At 34.0% G+C, this 21231-nt stretch overlaps 1 protein-coding gene across 1 annotated transcript in view; it reads right to left on the minus strand.

The window, feature by feature from the left end:
* ZNHIT6 (zinc finger HIT-type containing 6) overlaps positions 1-21231 on the minus strand; it is a 46751-nt gene that overhangs the window by 17916 nt on the left and 7604 nt on the right. The window contains exons 5-7 of the mRNA XM_016220654.2: positions 20909-21012; positions 2679-2747; positions 1150-1230 (exon numbers count right to left, since the gene is read on the minus strand). Coding sequence (XP_016076140.2) covers positions 1150-1230; positions 2679-2747; positions 20909-21012 — 254 coding nt within the window. The remainder of the gene's footprint in view (positions 1-1149; positions 1231-2678; positions 2748-20908; positions 21013-21231) is intronic.

Below are 21231 nucleotides of genomic sequence, written 5' to 3' on the forward strand. Positions count from 1 at the left end.
AGGCAGGTATTTTATTGCCAAATACATGTTTAATGATAACAACTGGATTATCAGTAATTAGAATGAAACTCTACTATTGTAACTGTCCCAAGATACTATTTGATATGTGGAATGGATCTGATTCACTCTGGGAACTACCTTTTATCAAAGTAGATGATGAGATTTAACTAGAACTGAATCAGACATTTTAGAATCCACTAAATATAAATTTTAAACACCAGGTCACTCTGGAACCAAACCAAGCATTCATATCCCAAGCAGGTACCACCTGGTGAAAAGAAAGTCAACTGGGTTCCTGCTCAGGAACACTAATAATTCATACTCTAATAATAGTTTCCTTTTTAAAGCACTGTCTACCATATGCTAGGTCTTGTACTAGGAACTTTATATATGCTGTTTTTTAAGTTTCATAACAATTCTATGCAGTAGTTTATTATCAATCTCATTTTAATAATGGAAAAAAATTAAGGCCCAAAAGTTAAGTAACTTACTCCTGACCACATAGCTAATAAGGAACAGAACTAGCTATTCTAACCTAGATATTCATTACTGACTCTTTCCACTATGCTATGCTAATTATTTTTGTCCATGTTTATTTCTGGACAGGAGACAGAGTATATCTTAACTTAATGAAGACTTGGCTGAAATAGGATTTCTTGTCTGTAACAGTAACTTGGAAACTCCTCATTTTCAGTTTTGAGTTCAACTTGAAAGGCATTTTAGTATAAGGGTTAAGAGTGTAGGCACTGACTCCAGACTGCCTGGGTTTGAATCCCAGCTTCTCTGCTTATTAGCTGTATGAAGTCATTTAACCTCTTACAGCTCAGTTTCTCCTTCTGTGAAATGGGTATAATACCAGTAATCTACTTTTAATGGGTTACTGTGAGGAGTAAATGAATTAAGCATTTATTATCTGCTTCAAAGAGTGTCTGGAACACAGTAAAGAGTAAATACAGACTACTGTTACTACTATCCCAAAGCAGCATCTCTGACTGACAAAACCTTGAGTAAAAACCAAGGAAATCGGAAAGTAAATGGCACTGACACATCGCATCCTAATTAAGTCATGACCTTCCATAATAAATATGCACATAACAAATACCTCAACATTTTATATCATTTCAAAGTGACAAGATTTTAAAAACATACCTTTGACGAATTACAGGATCAGACTTTTCTGGGTCAATATAAGGTCTTAGGATTTCATTAATAGTTTTATCATCTGGTACTCTTCACAACAAAGAAAAAACAACAACAAAACTTGTTATTTATAATTATACCCTAAAGGTGTTAACTTAGAATTACTAAATTTTGTGGTGTTTTTGTTTAAGTAACTGAACACAGACCTTTTATTTTACTCTTGGCAAAATATAATGGCTTGTTAAGCAAAAATACTTAGAAAAACAGCTCAAAAAGAGTTCTTGGACACACTTAACAAAGTCTTAAAAACATTATTTTGAGAGGCTCCCTATCAATTAATTCTAAAAATATGAAGCCTCTTTCAACACACACCTGTGCTCAAAGATGAAAAGAAAGAAGTCAGGATGAAACACATTTGAAAGGTGCAGAAATAAAAAATCTGAAAAAAGGTTTCAGATGATGCTAATTTCAGTACATGTTCAAGTTTATTCATTCTAAGTCATAAGACCAGGTTAAAAATTTGATACTACTTTCCCTGGAAACAAAGCATTTTAGGTTTCCCAACTTTTCTGTATGTATGTACACTGTTTTAAACTATAAAGCTGTAGAAACAAAATTAAGACACTGTTTTGAACTAGTAGCTTTCCTCAACCATTTATATATATTCATATATATTATTGTGCTACGTAGCCCTATCTGTAAAATTTAAGTCCTTTCGTTGTCTCTAGGCTGGTATGCACCTTCAAATGAGAGTGTTTCACTAAAGTCTATATGACAATGACAAGAGAGTATACTATGCATAATGTGGATATATGCTAAATATATTACTTAAAAAGCAGTTTTAAAATTTTCATAACCCAAGGAATCAAATAGTACACAATCAATTAAAACTTTTAAATGACACACACTTGAAAATGTTCATAATATGGTAAAAGGATTAAAAACTATTTATGCAAATTAATTCCAATTATGAGTATACATATGCATATGTCTAAAATAATTTATTTTCTGAGGGACATACATTACTAATAGTAGTAATCTCTGCATAGTAGAATTTTGGGTCACTTTTCTCTTTTTATATAACCACCCAGCTTAAGAAATAGACAGTTTTCAGCTCTTAATTCTCCCTGCACCTCTCTCCTCAATGCCCATTCCCCCCGCTGAAGTAAACGGCCTCAAGATTTCTGGGCTCATCATTTCCATTAAAGTTCTACCACCTCTGTAGGTATTTCCCAAAAGAACACATTTTATTTTTTCTCCCCTCATGTTTACAAACAGAGTCATACTCTATGCACTCTTCCTTAACTTGCTTTTCTCACTCAACATTATTTTTGACATTCATCCATGCTGTGTGTAGCTACATGTCATTCATTTTCAGTAGTGTTTAGCATTTCATTGTATCAATATACCACAACTTTGTCATCCATTCTACTCCTAATATACAGTTATTGATATCATATTGAAACTAACAATTTATTTTAAATGCAGAGACATAATAAAAACAAGCAAGTTCTTAACAGAGAGTGTTGATACTATACCTTTTTTCTATGTACACAGCTTGACTCTGAGGAAACTGGAGCTTCACATGCCAACAAAACTGTTGTTTTCTAAGAGAGAAAATAATCATGTGAGGATTGAGGTAGAAAATAAAAGTCTGAACACAAATCAAATTTCCTAAATTTTTGATTTCAGATAATAATTCTAAAAGTATTAGATTTTAATGTATATTTTCTAGTAAGAGCTATTATCTCTTTTCTAGGATTTTAGAGGCCATGTTTTTCAAACAATATACTTGCAAGAGTTTTTAAGGAGAAAAAAATTAAGCGAAGCAGTTCTGAATTCCAAGGATCACATTCCTGAATTAGAAGGCAATTTCTCATCGTTTAGGGGCATTTGAAATCAGTGTGCTGCTACTTGAAGTTTACAAATAAATTTCCTCATGACCAAAAACAATGAGCTGATGTCTTTCCCTGACTAGTCTGGAAATTAGGTGAATGAAGTATTGTCTGGTTGAGACCAGCTGGCTGCAAATACACTTATGAGCCATGAGTATATGCATTCAGCAGCAAAACAGTAGGCAAGTTGGTTGCTAAGCAGAATGCACTCTAAACTAGAGTCCCTTTGCTTTCTAGTCTAAACTTTGATACAGGAACGATGACGGTAATAATTTATTAAATGTCTGATTTTAGAAAAATGACCGTATGTTCTATTTAACATTTCTAAATTTGGTGACACAGACATCATTCATTTAAGAAAATATTTAATGCTCAAAACATTGAATCCATCACAGAAATGGAAAAATCTTCACTACATGATGGTTTTACATGTTTTTCCTTGCTTAGAAGAAATTTCTAACAACCCACTTGCAAGTCAATGGCCAGCAGCATGCCCAAGCAATAGTCAGCATCTCCTACGAATCTCTGCCTTAGAAACACGGCCCCCAAATCTAAAATAATTTTTAATACAATCTAGTAGAGTCTCTCCCACCAAAAATTTATATGATTTAGTAAAATTTTGTCAAAAGACAGTGACTATAAAATCAAGTAAAAATCCTTCTATTAGGGTAAGTTATCACGGATCTGTTTATGGAAGTATTTTTTAATAATAAGACAGATTTTGGCACTAGCTAGAAAAAATATGCTTGATTATGCTTATGTCGATAGTGCCACTCATCATATAAGAAACAGTCATGTTTAATATTATTTTGATAGAACAAAGTTGTACAGTACCCTTAAAAATTTAAAGGCCAGATGTCTAAAATCTCAGAGGAAAAAAACTTTATCAAAAATTCTGAACACAAATACAGCAGTTACTGGTTTCAAATAATTCTTCCTGAAGAAAATACCTTGCAACATTTGTTACCTGTGAAACTGGTATAGTACAATATCACCATCAAGAGGCTGGGAGATACCACATTTCTCCCTTCGAAAGAAGCTGATTTTTAAATCTTAACAAATATGTTAAGAAAGAAATGTTTAGAAAGAAACATATTTGTTTTTCCATTTATAAGTTATGGAGGGGGATTATGAATTTGTCATCTTATAGAATTGTAAATCATAATCATCCCAATCACTGCTTGAGTAATTTCAAAACTATTTACCTTTCTTAACATTCTGTAGACCCTAAATACCTTCAGAAAATACTTAACATTCCAAAAACAAGACAGAAAAGCCCTTGGAAATAATTTTATTTGCTGTAGTTAACTACTTGTGGTTACAAGGAAGTCAGTCATTACTGTGTTATTATATATACATTGCTAAATTATCACTATTATAGAAAAATACTCAATGTACTCATACTCGAAATTAACCTATTTGCATACTGCCATATTTATTTGAGATTTTTTTCTTCTTCTAAGAAATAAAAGGTTATTGTCATGGTTGATGATCCTTTGTACTATTCCCTGATCCAATTCCTTCCTATCATCAGAGGTAACTCCTTATCTTGAGGCTGGGTGTGTATTCTTGTCACATAGGGTTTTATATTATATCTATATCTATCTATAAACAGTATAGTATTTTGTGTGACGTTAACATTTATTTCAATGTTATCATACTCTAAATATCCTATACTTTATTTTATTTACATTATGCTTTAGAGAGTTATGATACATATAGATTAGTTCATTAATTTTAACTGTTGTACAGTATTCCATTGTGTGATGAATCTCAAATCTATTCTCTACTTGTAGAAATTATGACTGCTTCCAATTTTTTACCATTTGTTCTTCCACATTAAATCACAGTAAAAAAATAAGTAAAAGAATATCCTCAGGGATGGGGCTATCACTTACCTCTTCTGGTACACAGAACTGAAAGTTAACTTCATTGAAAAACTGCCTGTACATTTTTAGTCTATGGTAGTATAAGAGGCATTTAAGAACAGTAATTTAGAACCCAGTGTGTGGGAGGGGGTGTGTGTGTGTGGGGGGCACAACACAGTAACTCAGAGTAAAAGGTTTAAGTAAAGGAGTGGATAAAGAGAGGTTAAAGAGTGTTGTATAAAGAATTTCTAAAGTGAGCGAGTTAATTATCTCTAAACTAGTTTCCAATTCTTTGTTGTTCCGGAAATTGATGTAGTCCTGACATGGCCAATCAAATCTCTTCCTAGGTCTCAAAGAATTAAGTTAGCTTCTGATATTTCATAATTATATACTACAGTGATACATGTTCCACTTAAAAAATACACATAACCCAAACCCAAACCCAAATTGTAACGTCTTCAAAGAGAAGATACTTTGTAAAAAAAAACAGAATTAAAGTTAATGTTTCAGTGAGTATCTTTAATTCATATGTAAAATTGTTCCTATATTTTGGATTATTTTCTAAAGATAGATTCCAAAAAGTAAAATCATTAGGATAAAGCAGGGTTTTCCAACCTCAGCAGTGCTGACATTTTGGACCGGATAATTCTTCATTATGGAGGCAGGCAGGAGACGCCGTTCTGTGCATTGCACGAGGTTTAGCAGCATCCCGGGTCTCTTACCCATGAGATGCCACGGTCTATACCCACTCCCCCAATTGTGACAAACAGAAATACTCCCAAATATTGCAAATGTCCTCTGGGAGGCAAAATTATCACTGTTTGAGAACCACTGAGATGGAAGTTTAAACATTTACTATTATTCTTAATGCATTAGGACTACTGTTCTCTAAATTCAGCAAAATGCCTACCACTATAATGACACTGTGCCCTTGCCATATTTATCAACATCCTCAAGAACAAAAATACTGGAGGGGAGGGGGTAAGGGGGTTGGATGAAGACGGTGAAGGGATTAAGAAAAAAACCAAAACCCGCATAGACAGACAACAGTATGGTCATTACCAGAGGGAAATAAGGGTGAGAGAGGCAGGGAAGGGTAAAGGGGGGATAAATAGTGATGGAAAGAGACATGACTTGGGGTGGTGAGCACACAATACAGACGATGTGTGATAGAACTGTACACCTTAAACCTATATAATTTTATTAATCAATGTAATCGCAATAAATTTAAAATATAATACTGTACCCAAAGGCACTATGTTTAGAGTTTGATAATAGGCTGGTGAAGTAATTGAGAAAATTATTAATGTTCCCTTCTGGACAACCTGACAAAATAACAGAAACATTGATCTCTGAGTCCCATGAAACTGAAGTAACCATTCATGCATAGCAAAGCTTTTTCTCTTCCTCCTCAAATATCAACACACCCACACCATACATTCTCGATGGGGTACTATCACCCCAATGCGGGTGAAAACTGGTTTGTGGGAGGGTAAAAATAATCCTAGATATTATAATGGTTTGTGGCCCTTCAAAGTGCCGCTGCACATAAACAAATGTACAGTATATCTGTGGTAACAAAATATCATGCAGGGCAATTAGAAGGTAAATGTCTAAAAAGGCCCTTTGGGAGGCGACAGTGGAAAAACGGTTGGGAAACACTTAAGTGATATATGTATTAAATGAGGAAAATATTATTTTATATGTACCTGGTTTTAGTGAGTTACCACAGGACACTATTTAACAACTCTTGCTTACTAGAAACTGTTAAGGTTCATTCTATTCCACAGTTTTAAGAAAGTGACACGTGGATGAAGACACAAATTTGGGGGGGAGTGCTATACTCACATGCTCAATTATTCTTCTGACTTCATGACTTAAGATTACTAATTTTCCTCTGGAGTGCTACCATAATTCCAAGGAAGATGCAAATCGTAAGTCATCAGATACTTTTAAATGGCACGTGAAAATATAAGATTCTCAAGTTCATTTATAACCAAAGTACGTAACACAAATATAAATGAAATATTTTCACCTACCAGATTTACAAAGATGTTGTTAAAATCAGAAATGCCAGGAAAGTGTGCTAAAATGGACATGCTCTGTTATTGACAGGAATATTAACTGGTGCAAGTTTCTGGTGGTTCAATTTTATAAAAGCTATAAATAAAAATTTATAATGAAAAAAATATTTTTGCCTCAAAAGTTTTATTCCTCAAATTTATCCCGAGGAAATAATTGGAGAAGTAATGATATACATACAAAATGTCTACTGTATCACTTCTTATAACAGAAAAAAATTAGAAATAACCTAAATGCGTATCATCAGAAAACTGGTTAAATAAATCATGATAGATCTACATAATGATGAGGCAAAATTATATGCACTAAGGCAGAAAAAGCTACGTGTATTATATCATGGCATTTTTATCTAAAAATATATAATCAGACATGTATTTACAAATATAAAGATATGCCCCAAACTTTTAACTATGGGACTTAATAAAAGGAGTTAATTCTTACTTTATATGTTTATATTAAATAAATCTTTGACATAACAATTTGCTATTTTTTATAATCAGCAATGTCAAAGATGTTTTCATGGGGGAGTACAGAATGGTAGTCACAGAAAGGACAGGAATAATTTTAACATTCTTTTTAAACTTAAAACATTTTATTATTCAAAGTTTTAAGATGTTTCTTTTTTATCTGAGAAATTATTACCGGACCAGAACTAGTGCTACTTATCTAATCATTTTAACAACTTCAAAGCTATTCTCCTCAAAAAAATAAGCTATAACTAAGAGTTACATATGGAGGCTGAATTCTAAGAAGTAAGATTTCTAATACAAAGTTTAAATGAATTTAAATATTATTGTTCTAAAAAACAAAACAAACCTATTCTCATTCTGCTCCTTCACTGATGATTAACCAACATTCACTCAACATTTCTGAGGGCTCACGAGGCATCACGGATGAAAGAGATGGAGGGGATGAGCCCAGGGCAGATTTCTTTTCAGGACAGTGAGTCATCCATCAACCCCGAGCTCTGCATTTTTCCTCCCACGTCACTCTGGGAGGAGTATGGCGATTTCACATGCAAACACCCTGTTCTTCACTGACGCTGTACATAGGAAGAATACTCAATATACTGTAATGTCCAGAGACAGGACTGGGCACAGGTCAAGTGAACTCTGTGTTTAAATCCTACTCTTCTTAACAATTTATTATTTGATGTGATCTTGGGGAAGAGACACATCTCTGCGCCTCAGGTTTCTCAATGGTAAAATGGGGATGACAACAGTATTTATATCATAAAATTAAACGTGTGAACATATGTCAAGAGCTCAGAGAAGAGCAATAAAAAAATGTTCCTGTTATCATTACCATTGTTATAATTCTAAATTCAATTCAATGCCCCGAATTAATGAAACTTAGAAAGAGGGCCTTTAACTGAGAATATTCTGCCATGAGTTCATAACCAAACTCTACTTACACTGAATTTAGTGTTTAGAGGCTCAAGATGAAACTGGATATGTGGATTAACACCACAATGTGAAGGGCCCTGAATGTTCTGCTAAACAGTATGAATTTTATTCTGTTGTTAATGTAACAACAACAAAGGTTTTTAAAGAGGAATGAAATGGGGCCTTAAAGGGAGATCCATCATCCTACTACTTAACTCTCCTAATAAATGTTGCTAGAGTATAATCAGGACATTAACTTTTCAGCCACGTTTGTAGTTATTAAGATAAGTATTTCCCACTAATTTTGAGAAAGCACATTGACACAGTATGTCGGTTCAAATAGGCCTGGAATTTCTACTTCTGATTTTTAAATACTGGTGACTCCATGAGGTAAATAAGCTGAAGCGAGACTTTCCACATGCCCAATCTCCAGAATATTATACCATAATTAAATTAGAAAAATCTACAGGTTATAAAAACTACCAGTAGATCCTTCTACCAGAGCATTACCAAGTAGTAATAGTAATAACAATAGTTTATTAAGTGCTTTTTACATATCTGACATTATTCTAAATACATGTATAAATTCATTTAATCCTTATAACTCTATAAGCCAAATGCCATCTTTTTTTTCATTTTATAGAAGACAAACACTAAGGTAGAGAGAAGAAAGCCACTCCTCCAAGGTCATTATTCAGCTGAAAAGTGGCAGTATAATCTACTATACTATTATGAACTTTCAAAAATTGAAAATTCAATAATAAACCATGTAGTTTTCTGTACTGCTAATTCAAAAGTATCTCAATTATATTTTATTTTAAATATCTGCCTCCATATATTTTTTTTTTTGCTTTGAATGCAATCTTTTTTTTTTCTGCCTCCATATTTTAAAATACTCTTAAAGAATTATAGTAGACATTTTGATTGTCTACTTGGCAATCTCATACCACCATCCTCCTTCCTAATCCATCACTATACTTTGATAAATGGATCCCATCCCCATCTCCAGGGGGATGCACTTACTAGCTAGCTTAAGAAAATGATTACCTTATATATTCTCCTGGACACAATGGCTCAGGATTGGGCAGATGGCATAGGTGGTCCAAACATAATGAATTTTAGGTTTCTTGTTCAGTAATGCTGGGAGAGAAGTGCTCCTGGATATTTACTGTAACCCAAACTGTTACCACGAGCATCCTATGGCCATGAGGATTCAGCTGACAACACAGAAGATACAATGGAGAATCAGCAATAAACTGGGTCCCTGATGATATACTCGAGTCACAGTGTCTATTAACCCTGAAGTCCATCCTGCCTCTGGACATTTGTTTATAATAATACACACTTTATATAGCTCAAACCAGTCTGAATTGTGTATTTTATTTCATGCAACAGAAAATATGCTAACTGACACAAGGGATTAAAGTGTTCTTTCTAGATTTCCTCTTTCATTTCTAAGCAATAGAAAAAGAAGATAATCTAATCTGTAAAATGTCAACTGTTATAAAATTTGGAAGTAACAAATGATACCTAAAGGAATTTTGGGAAAAATAGCATTTTATTCCACTATTGGTTGAAAAATCGTATTTTAATTTAAAGCAGAAAGAAAATCTACCAAATTTTGAAACTCAAGGAAAAAACAAATATACGAAAAAATCTATGTAATCCTTCACTCACAGGCATTTTATCTTTTTAAATGTATTTCAAGATCAAAACTTAAAGTTTCAAAAATAAAAGAAACTATTCCTCATAAAAATAATCCATCTATTTTATTAGGGCTGGTACCATAGTAAGTGTTTTTGGAAGAGAGAATACAAATGATCTGTGTAGTTACTTAGCATGGATTAAAATTACTGGAATTGAGGAGAATGAAAACCAAAATTTTATGTCTCACATCATTATGAAAATACTTTGAAAAGTTCAAGTTATATATTATATTTTGCTTTTTTAAAAATTAGTTTCACCACTACATAATAATAATAGGAAACAGGTTAAGTATGTGGTATTGGCTTTAGTAGAGAGTATGTTAAGAAAATGAAGGTAGTAGGGGAAGATCAAAATGAAAAAGTACATTTTGCTTCAGATAATTATTAAATACTTGAGCACTTAATAAAGCAAAGTAGTTCTCAACTAGAAATGGTACCCACCTGGGGGGTGGGGGCACTTGGAAATGGCTGGGTAGTTCTGATTGTTCCAAGACTGGGCAATATTTTTGGCATTTAGTGCGTAGGGATCAGAAATGCTAACCTTCCTATAAAGCATGGGAAAAGTCCCACACAACAAAAAGTTGTCCTGTTGAAAATGCCAATAGAGCCCCTGCTAAGAAACACTAGAAAGCAGAAAGGAGAGCAGATACACGCATACCAAAATCTGAATCCAGCACTAAATGCCGGCATCTGTTTCGTATTAACTGTGAAGAAAGTATGTACTATAGGAATTCTGGCAAAGAAGAAATAATGGAGAAGATGAGCTACCATGTGTACTTTCACAGATGGCTAGGAAATATGAAAGGGGAAGGCATCCTAGGATAAAGAACAGCGACCAGCCTGGGTACATTTAGTTGCATACATTAAGAAATCAGGTGGGGACTGACTATGAAGATTCCTATTTACTATGGGTCTCTCATAGGAACAGGAAAGTCTTCTAATCAAAGTATGGCCATAGCTAAGTTCCTGGCATGGCATGTATGGTCCTACAAGGCCCATTCCCATCCCCTACCACTTACCAACTCCCACCCATTTCTAGACATACCAAACTACTTACGCTGTCTTTAAATTTGCTTCTCTATCTTTTTGCATCTGCTATTCTCATCACAAGACCATCCTTCCTTTCTGTCTGGATAAAAACCTAGACTTAAAACCTCCCCGTCCTTCACAAATCTGCTTGAACTCTATCTTTTCTGTGAGGTCTTTCGAGTCCCCAGCTCCCAGTGAGTAACACTCCCCAAGGCTGGGCAGTGAGCCCTCCTTTGTGCCCCCACAGTACCCCATGAGTACTCCACCAGAGCATCGACTGCATGATCTGTGTTTGCTGACTAGCCTTGTCTTCCCACTGACTGAACTACTTGAGAAAAGGACAGCGGCTTACTGACACATAGGCCAGAGGTTTTCAGGTAGAGGTAAACAGCAAAACCATCTAGTGCTTTTTTTTTTTTTTTTTAATTAAACACAAATTTTTAGAGCACTTTTAGGTTCACAGAAAAATCAAGAGGGAGATACAGAGATTTCCCATATATCCTCTGTCCCCACACATGCATATCCCCATCTAGTGCCTTTTAAAAGGATGCCTAACCTCTACCCTAGGCCCAGGGAATTAGGAATTCTGTTGGTCAGCCCAGGTATCTGCATTTTGAAATTCTGACCTACATTGAAAACCACATTGAAAATTGGCACTATTATTATCTCCATCTTACAAAAAAGGCAACAGGTATATAGAAGTAAGTAACTTGCAGAGAGAAGTTCCTTACACATAAAGATTAAACTTTGTCATGTCTAATACAAAATAAACATTCAAGAATTATTAACTATATTATTATTCCTCTTTTAAAAAGCAAATACACTGAGAATGAATTATGTTATTTTGCTTAATGAGAAATACTTGAAATATTATATTTCCAACTTCCTGAAAGGTACCAATTTCAAATGGGGGTGGGGATAAGAAAAGGTAGTTAATTTTAGGTCGTGGAATGGAGTACAACACCTGAGAGCTTCAGATAACACAAGGCCAGGAGATGAGATGACAAATTTTACCTATTGGCAATTCTACCGTGGTTAGTGAAGGTCTCTCTGCTAACGACTCCTGTGGGCACAGAAGCATTAAAGGATTTTGAGCAGATAACCATCATCATACCTGGCAGCGGTGTATAAGAGTGACTGAGGCGAAGAGACACTGAAGGTAGGGAGAGCACTTAGAATTCCCCAACAGTCCAGGCGGAAACCAGGTGGGCTTGCACGGGAGAATACAGCTGATAAATGCTGCAATGAAGGCAACAAAAGGGACACACTCTCGAGGCATATCAAGAAGGAGCAGGCTTGGTTGACTAGGGAAGCTCGGCTGACTAAGCGAACCAGTTTGGAAACCCCAAGCTGATCCAGAGAGTTTGGTTTTCCATGTCCATGAATGCTGGGTAACTGCTGTTGTGGAAAGGTACACTATGAAACTACGTCACAGGAACTTCCTATGTCTACACGGCCCCTGTAAGGAAATGCCTGACTGAGGAATCATTAGGTTTCTATTCTTTCACACTGTTTGTCTGAGGCCCTGCTGATGCTCTGAAATTATTCCATCAAACTCTATCAAAGCTGTTATGGCAGAGAAATGGAAGAGCTAAACATTTTCAATCAGTTAACAAGTTTGTACTGAGCACCTATTATGTAATTCCCCACAATCACTGCAAAATCACTGTTCCCCCCATGACCACAACTGCTAAACCATCATTTCATTTTCCTTTGCTCTCTCTTTTCTAAAGTCAGTTTTCAGAAAAGTACAAACCTGTATAACTTACAAGGTACCATGCAAAAAAATAAAAAATACAAAAATACTGTGCTTTAAGAAGTGTATCACCACATAATTGTTTCAGGAAAAAAAGTGCTATTGCCTAATGCAGAGGTGGATGGGTACATCATCACAATATAACTAGAATGTTGTAATTTTATCCAAAGAACAAAAAATAACTTTTGAACCCATAATAAGTTATTTCTTTACAAGAGAGACACCTAGTGGCTAGCTTCTAAAACAGGACTGGAGCTCAAATATTAATTCACACTTTTGTTAATAATGGGCATGTTTTTACTATCTGAATATGTAAATCTAAGAGAGACCCATAGACACAGAGCTAAAGATCTCTGGGCCAAAAGGAAGTTAAAAACTCAGTTCTACACTGACAGTGGTAAATAAATGGTAAAGAGGACAGGACTGCTTAGAAAGAAGGGTTGAGGTCAGGTGGAGACAAATTTGGGGGAGAAAGTCAAAAGTTAGGTCCATTTCTGGGGAATGGGTAGTTAGTCCACATGTAAGAGTCCAAGCCTGGAGTTAAGCTAACAATATTATTGGGGAAGGGTATCAGTTCTTTTTTTCAATTGACAAGTCAAAGTACATTCCCCATCTCACTGTTGAATCCTCAGACCCAAATGGCCAGGAAGATAAAACTAGGAACCTATGCAACCAAATGAGACATGCTATACAAGCACCATACAGTCTCTAGGTTTGATATCCATGGCTTCCTGTAGCAAAACACTAAAACACAATTAAAAGAGTGGCAACTATGGGTAAAAACTTGGAATTTCATGAAAGTATCAGAATACTCTTCAAAGATTATATTTACAAGTCAAAATATATAATGGTCCTGCCGATATCTATCAATGTCTTTTTAAATTGTTATTTTTAAAAAGTCATTTATTTATTCTTAAAATAAGATTTACATGCACACGGTCTAAAAATTCAAAGAAATACAAAAGGGGTACACAATTCCCATCCCTGTCCATCTCTACCCAATATCTCTCACTTAATTAAGATAATCACTGTTACCAGTTTATTATAATATAAACATATGTGTATAAAAACTTTATTTCCATACAATGGTAGCATACAACGAACATGGTCCTGCATCTATCTCTTTTCAGTTAATATTTCTAGCAGTTGATGCATATTAGTACATTTAGAGCTGTTTCATACTTTTTCCATTGTAAAGGTATATTGTAATTTATTTAGGCAGCCGACTATTGATGAATATCTAGATTCATACTACTTTTTTGCTATTACAAACAATGTTGTACTGAATATCTTTATACATATTACATTTTCCATTTATATGGTTGTATCTATCAGGCAAATTCCAAGTAGAATTGCAGGGTAAACAGTAATTACCATGTCTTCTGGATCCACCTCTTGCCCACTAATGACCTACCTTTATACTGGGGCCAGTGCTTATTAAAAGCAATTAAGGCAACATGGTAGAGAAGATAATCTGAAAACTCTTCCAGTAGCAAATCTTAGGGTCAAAAGGAAGCAGGAATTGAAAACCATAGTGGAATGCTTAAGGTACACGTGCTCTGAAGGCCTTTGCCAATTTCCAAAACCAAGAAGCTTGTGTTTCAACAGCTCCTGGGGACATGAGGCAAGATCCTGGGCCCACATAAACTGGAAACCTCAAACTGAGATCACTACATAAAATCAGTGAAAGGGTGAACCAGAAAAACACTGCCCACTGGTAAAAGGAAACAATAAGGAAACTTGTCACCCTCAGCTTGGGCTCTAGGGAGGAAAGGTGGCAGATCGGGTGGGGAGAAAGGTTTCAATTGGGAATGCCTAACTACAGCTTTCTCAAATGGGCTTGAGGTTCAGGTTATTACTATAGTGTTATCTGAGAAACTTCAGACTAAGAAATTAAAGATGGTCCTGGTTTGTTGCCACAGAGTATCTGGCATAAGCAAATGCATACTACCTTCAATGAACTTGAGTTCATAATTTTAGGAAAAACAAAAAGCAAAACACAATCCACCATAATCAAGAATCAACAGAAACAGCAGGCAGTAATAAGAGATTTCCAAGCACTTCAGATACTGGAATTACTTACACAGATAATAAATATCCTAAATTAGTGAACAAAAGGGAGCTTAAAACATGAGAAAGGAATATAATTCTACCTAAAAGACCACAAAGATTTGGGAAAGAAACTGAACTTCTAGAAATAAAAACCATAACTAAAACAAAGAAAACATGGGCTAAAGATCAGATTAATTAGACACATCTGAGGAGAGAATATAACTTGGATGATATAACTAAATAAATTATCTAGAATGTAGCAAAGACAAAGAAATTAAGAGATTAAGGTAATTCATTAGAATTTTCCAGAACTGCCATATCCAGGAGGACAACAAATCCCAAGGAAGATAAATAAAAAAGAAATCACATGAAGATACACATCATAGTGAAACTGCAAAACTCCAAAGGCAAAGATGTTAAAAGCAATTAAAAACACAGACAACTATATAAAACAACAGTATTCTCAACAGTGGCAAAAGAAGCTAATTAGGAAAAACCTTTCTGGAATGATGGTAACATTCTCTATATTAATAAGGACTAGGGTCTATAGGTATATGCATTTGGCAAAACCCAATAAATGCATACTTATATGTATATTTCATTACATGCAAATTTTTTATCAACAGAAAAAGTGAGCTTTCTTTCTTTTAGATAGTTGTTTAAACTACAGCATTTTTTTTTCCCCACTGAATATATCATGGATGTCATTCCATGACAGTACTTCTACATCTAACTCTGTTTTTATTTAATGGCTGCACAGAATTCCACTGTATGAAGCTACCATCATGAATTTAACTGTCTCATACTGACGGATACCTGAGGTTACTGAGTTTTTACACTACTGGGACATATATATGTGTACATATATCTCTATGAACTATACTAATATATTTGTGGGCTAAATTCCTTGAGTAGGTATATATAACATTTTGATAAATATTACCAAATTGTCTTCTAAATGACTATTAATTTATACTCTCATGATCAGTGGGAGAGGAAAATGCCCTGGCTAACCCATACCTTCACTATATTAGACATTATTAATATATGCTTATAGCATATACATCTTTCTATGACCATATATTCTTATCCTTTGCCCTTTTCCTTATTAAATTGCTAGTCTTTTTTCTTATTAATGCATTAGTATCCTTTATATGATAAAGATTTTTTTTTCCAGTTAGTCTTTTGACTTTATTATAATCTTTTTTTGCCATACAATTTTTAAAAATTTTATGTAAATTTAGTTTTTCTTCCCCTTTATGGCTTTAATGGGATGTTTCATCTCTTCAAGATTATGAAAATATTCCACTATTTTTAAATTTCACTTTAAGTTTTGATCCACCTGGAAGCTCTAGTAAAAGATCCAGGTTTTCCCCACCAAATGGAAAGCCAACTGTCTCAAACTCATTTATGGAATAAGTAATTATCTATATTAATTTGAAATGCTATCTTAATCATGTGATAGAGCACCAAATATCCGTGTTTATTTTCTACAATCTAAGATAACTGTAGATTTCTATGTCAACACCATAAAACTTTATTAGAATTTCATAAAATTTAATGAGTCTAGCCTCATTACTCTTCTTTCTCAGGTTTTTCCTGGTCTTCTCTCATGTTTATTCTTCAAAATGAACTTCAGTCATTTTACCATGAACCCTTTTCTTCTTCTCAAAATAATAATAATCATCCCACACCAATAACAACAAAAATTCCATTAGTATTTTTATTAGGATCACACCATATTTAAAGACCATTCATTTAAGAAATAAATGTTATTTCTAAAATATTTTATCTCCCAAGAACAAGGTATTCTTCATTTGTTCAAATCTTTTAGGTCACTCAGTAGACTTTCATTTTTCTTCATATAGATCCTTCAATTTTCTTTCAGTGGGTTTTGATTAGAACTGGGTAAAAGTGAACATAAGGAGTTATCTCTGAAAGAGTCATTATTTTATAGAAGCAGTTTGGGATCTGCTCCAAAGTAAGTAGGAGGGCCTTCTATTGGACACATTTCCATATCAAGGTCCTCTTTTTAATAGATAAAGTTGGTATTACTTTGGCTCAATTATTCTTAACATAAGCATCCCTTAATTTTTCTTTGTTCATTAAGCTATCCATTATGATGTTCCTGCAAATTCATCAGTCTTCTAAAATTCATTGCTATTAAGTGCTATATTTTTGACTTCACAGACTGGTTAGTATTACATCCCATTTTGCCTATAAAATGAAAATTACAGTTCCTATTCTTAAAAAATTCACACATCACATAATTTTTTGTGACTTCAGGAGATTCAGAGTGATACTGATCAAAAACTCCTGCCATAAAGGATACTCAGGTTAGAACGAACCTGCTTCTAAGATGCCTATTGTGCCTGCTGCTACATAACATGCTGACAGTTCTACAGAGGTAATTAGTCACAATGATGCATGAGTCACGTTTAATGTGGAGGTATTTAAATTTTTTAATAATCTTTTTATTTTGAAATAATTTCAGACTTTATAGAAAAGCTACAAAAATACCCAAAGAATTCTTCACTCTGATTGCTCAAAAGTTACCATTTTAACATTTGATTTTAAATAACTTCAATTTGAGTTTTGACTGTATTATAAGTATATAATTCAAGCTGCTGAAACAAAGGGTGAATTTACTACCTATGGAGTAATAAAAATAATCTTAGTGTAGGACCAAAATCTCATATCAACAATTCCAAAATCTCCAAATCTCAGAAACTAAAAGTGTTTTCATAACTCCCTGTGCAACGAAACCTGACCGAGCCCATTTACAGTCATTATTTACCCATTATAATGTGAACAGTTATAGGTTTCACTACAGAAATAGTATCATCTGATTACGCAATGCTGTCACAGATCCCTTAGGGGTGAATATTATACAGTATATGTACTATATCCCAAGGATTTCAGATAAGAAAATGTAGACCTTTAATTGTCACTGTATATTATTTACTAAGTACCAGGTACTATGGTATTATTTCATTCAGTTACCTCAACAACCCAGTAAGTTTGATTTTGCCCAAGGTCACCTAATGTGTACCAAATGGTAGAGGCAATATGTAAATACAGGTTTACCTGAGTCAAAGCCTTAGCCACTTTTGAAAGTTGAAAAACACAAGAGAACAGAGTTGAAAACAATTCTTTTAAGAGATTTAGTATTTGCTTCTTCACTCTTCCTAACAAATAACACTGTCATCTATAACCTTGGGCATTTGCACATGAATGGCTCAGAAAACACAGGTATCCCAAAGAAGGTACTTCTAAGTGGGGTTTTTCCTACCCCTAAAGTACAAGACCTTATTTTTTTTTCATATTCTAGCCCTAAAGTACAGGGTGCCTTAGTTATTTATCTTGTAAGAAATAACCACCTTTTAGCAATCAAATTTTTCTGTAATCCTGATTTTGCCATGCATTAAATTCAGCAAGTATGTCTTCTATATTCATCTAAATCAGTGCTTCTTAAATAAGGGTGATTTTGCCCCTCTCCTCTGCCCCCACCTCAGGGGACATCTGGCAATGTCTGGAGATATTTTTTATTGTCACAACAGAGGGTAGAGGCCAGAGATACTGCTAAACATCCCAAAATGTAGTGTCAAGACAGCCTTTCACAACAAAGAATTCTCTGGCTCAAAATGTTAACAGTGACAAGATCTGAATCACTGATGAAAATGCTGAACAAGAATGAACAAAATATTGGGATTGAAGAAATTTCCAAGCTGACTAATCAGCAATATTTTTTAAGTATGGCTTTCAACCTAGCTGGGGACTCCTGTTAATGCTTTATTACCACCCAACATCTAAAGACGGACATTTTAAATTCAGTGAGTAGCAAAATCATTTTTCATTTCAAAATATGAATCATTTAACAATGAACAAATGGAAAAATTCAGTTACAGAGGTTCAATTTTTTTCTCACTGAACTGACTCCCCCAAAATGGTTCTATGAATAATGGATCATCTTAACTTAGCATATCAATTAAAGTCTAATTAAATTTTAAGATATCACTCTAAAACTTGTGGGCAAATATTCCATATCTCACTAGCAAATAAAGTCAAATTAAAACAAAATATTATTTCAATCTTTAAAATGGGTAAAATTTAAAAAAAAAAGAAACAACTCAGTACTAGTGAGATGTTTAAACAGGTATTCTCATACACTACCACAAATGGAAATGAAAACTGGTTTAACCCTTATTTATTATTAGTTCCATTTTACAGAAGAGGAAACCGAGGCACAAAGCAGTTAGGTACATTAGCTTAAGATTACAGAGCCAGGAAGAGGGTGATCAGAGAAATCTGAACTCAGGCAGCCTGGCTCTAGTTTGTGCTCTTAACCACTCCAATGTTACTATCTCTATGTTTAACAGAATTTTTTTTACAACTCTTTAAAATGCATTAAAAATGGAAGACAAAATTAAAGGATAAGCAGATTGATGAAAATGTTCAAATGTATTTAACAGTCTAAGATGAGACATAAATAGGCACATCTTAAAAGAAATAAAAAATTTAAGAGATCAGCCTCTCTAGATAATCAGATAGGCAAAAAAAGTTCAATAATATTCAATTAAAGTGCAGATATAACTAAAATAGGGACTCTGATACTTTTTTTGATGAAGGTACAAAGTGGTACTTTTTTGGGGAAAACAACTTGGAGTTTCTCTAAAAAGTTTAAATGCCATGTAGTCTCTGACCCAGTAATTCCGCTTCCTAGGAACTAATCACATAAGCACACAAAACAATTTGTTCAACAATATTTATTACATTATTTGTAACAATTAAAAACTAGAAATAAGCTAAGTGTTCATGAATATGGGAATAATTAAATAAATTAATATACAGTAGTCATATTTGGAGCAAACAACTTAAAAATAATGAGACAGATTTGCATTAACAAGAAAAGAGGTCCATACTATATTGTTAAAGAAAAAAAAGCTAGCTGCAGAAGAAAAGTGTGCCTTTATTTTTGCTATGGCACAAACCAGTTACCTTAAATTTCAAACAAATTATGTCAATTTCCAAATATGTTAGTTTCAAAATGTACAAAGGAATCATCTCACATTTAATAAATTGAAGGCATTACTTTACTTCTGGAAGCCAACCAGGAAAAAGGAAAACCACCTTTACAAATATTTATGTTTTGAAACATATTAAAAATAAATGGATAACATCACCTTCTTATAATGTTTTGAAAAGGTGGAAGGTTATAATAATCTGATGCTCTGTCTTTTCAATTTATGTAGTAGTAAAATTGGAAGGGAATGTTAAGAGTTTACCTAGTACAATCCCCACATCACACAGATGAGGCTCAGAGAAAGGAAGTAATTTGTACAAGTTCTCACACATACTAAGAGACTAAAGAAGGGACTCACTCAGGTTTTTTTTAGTCTAAACCCAGAAGCTTGCCTTTTGATAGGTATCCAATAATTTAGTGGGCTATTTACAATACTCTGGAATCCTTACAGTACTCTGTACTATTGGGGCCTTTTTGATCTAGCACTTGCAGAAAGCAGCATACTGATCTCTTTTGTATTACCTGTACTCATTCCCTGCCGCGTAAAAGTTTCCCAAGTACCCTTGTTTCCCATCATTGGCTCTAAAATGAAATCTTATTTGGAATCCCAAAGTGGAAATGATTATAAAAAGCTGAGCTGCTCTGGTTAAAACTGTGCATGGGTCCTGCTTTGTCTCATTGTTTTGTCCCTAAGCCTCTGAAAAACTTCCATAGCATCGTTGGTCTCAGAGAGAGAGAGATGGACACACATACACACAATGCAAGCCCAAATTTTTATTAGAGTCACATGACACAAAACTAGCTTAAGTTTCTAAATGTTTATTTTCAAATTGTATAGTTATCTTTTCATGGACCAATAACAAAGAGCTCACAGGCCACACTTTTGGTACCTCTATATCAAACTAAACCTTAAAAGATGTTTCCGATAAAATCAGAACACCTGACCGACTAAGGAAGAAGTTAGAAACTTACTTCTTATCGAAAAATGTTGAATTTTCTTTCCTCTTGGTGAACCCATTGGGTAGAAGTTTTAAGTTAATACCTTGCCTCCGGGCACGATTTTTCATAAAGTGCATCTAACAACAACAACAAAAAAATCCCAGACAAATTAATTTTAAAATGCCTTAAATTCAAAAGTGAATAAAATAACTTTCAAAATGTAATAATTAAAAGTTATTGAATACTTATGTTTCACAAACTGTGTTAAGCAGCAATGTTATTTAATCCTCACAACACTATGAAACAGGTACTATTACCCCCCTTCTAGCAGTGAGAATTAATGAAATGCCAACATT

The sequence above is a fragment of the Miniopterus natalensis genome, chromosome 9, assembly GCF_054644295.1.
Source record: "Miniopterus natalensis isolate mMinNat1 chromosome 9, mMinNat1.hap1, whole genome shotgun sequence".
NCBI classification, from domain to species: domain Eukaryota; kingdom Metazoa; phylum Chordata; class Mammalia; order Chiroptera; family Miniopteridae; genus Miniopterus; species Miniopterus natalensis.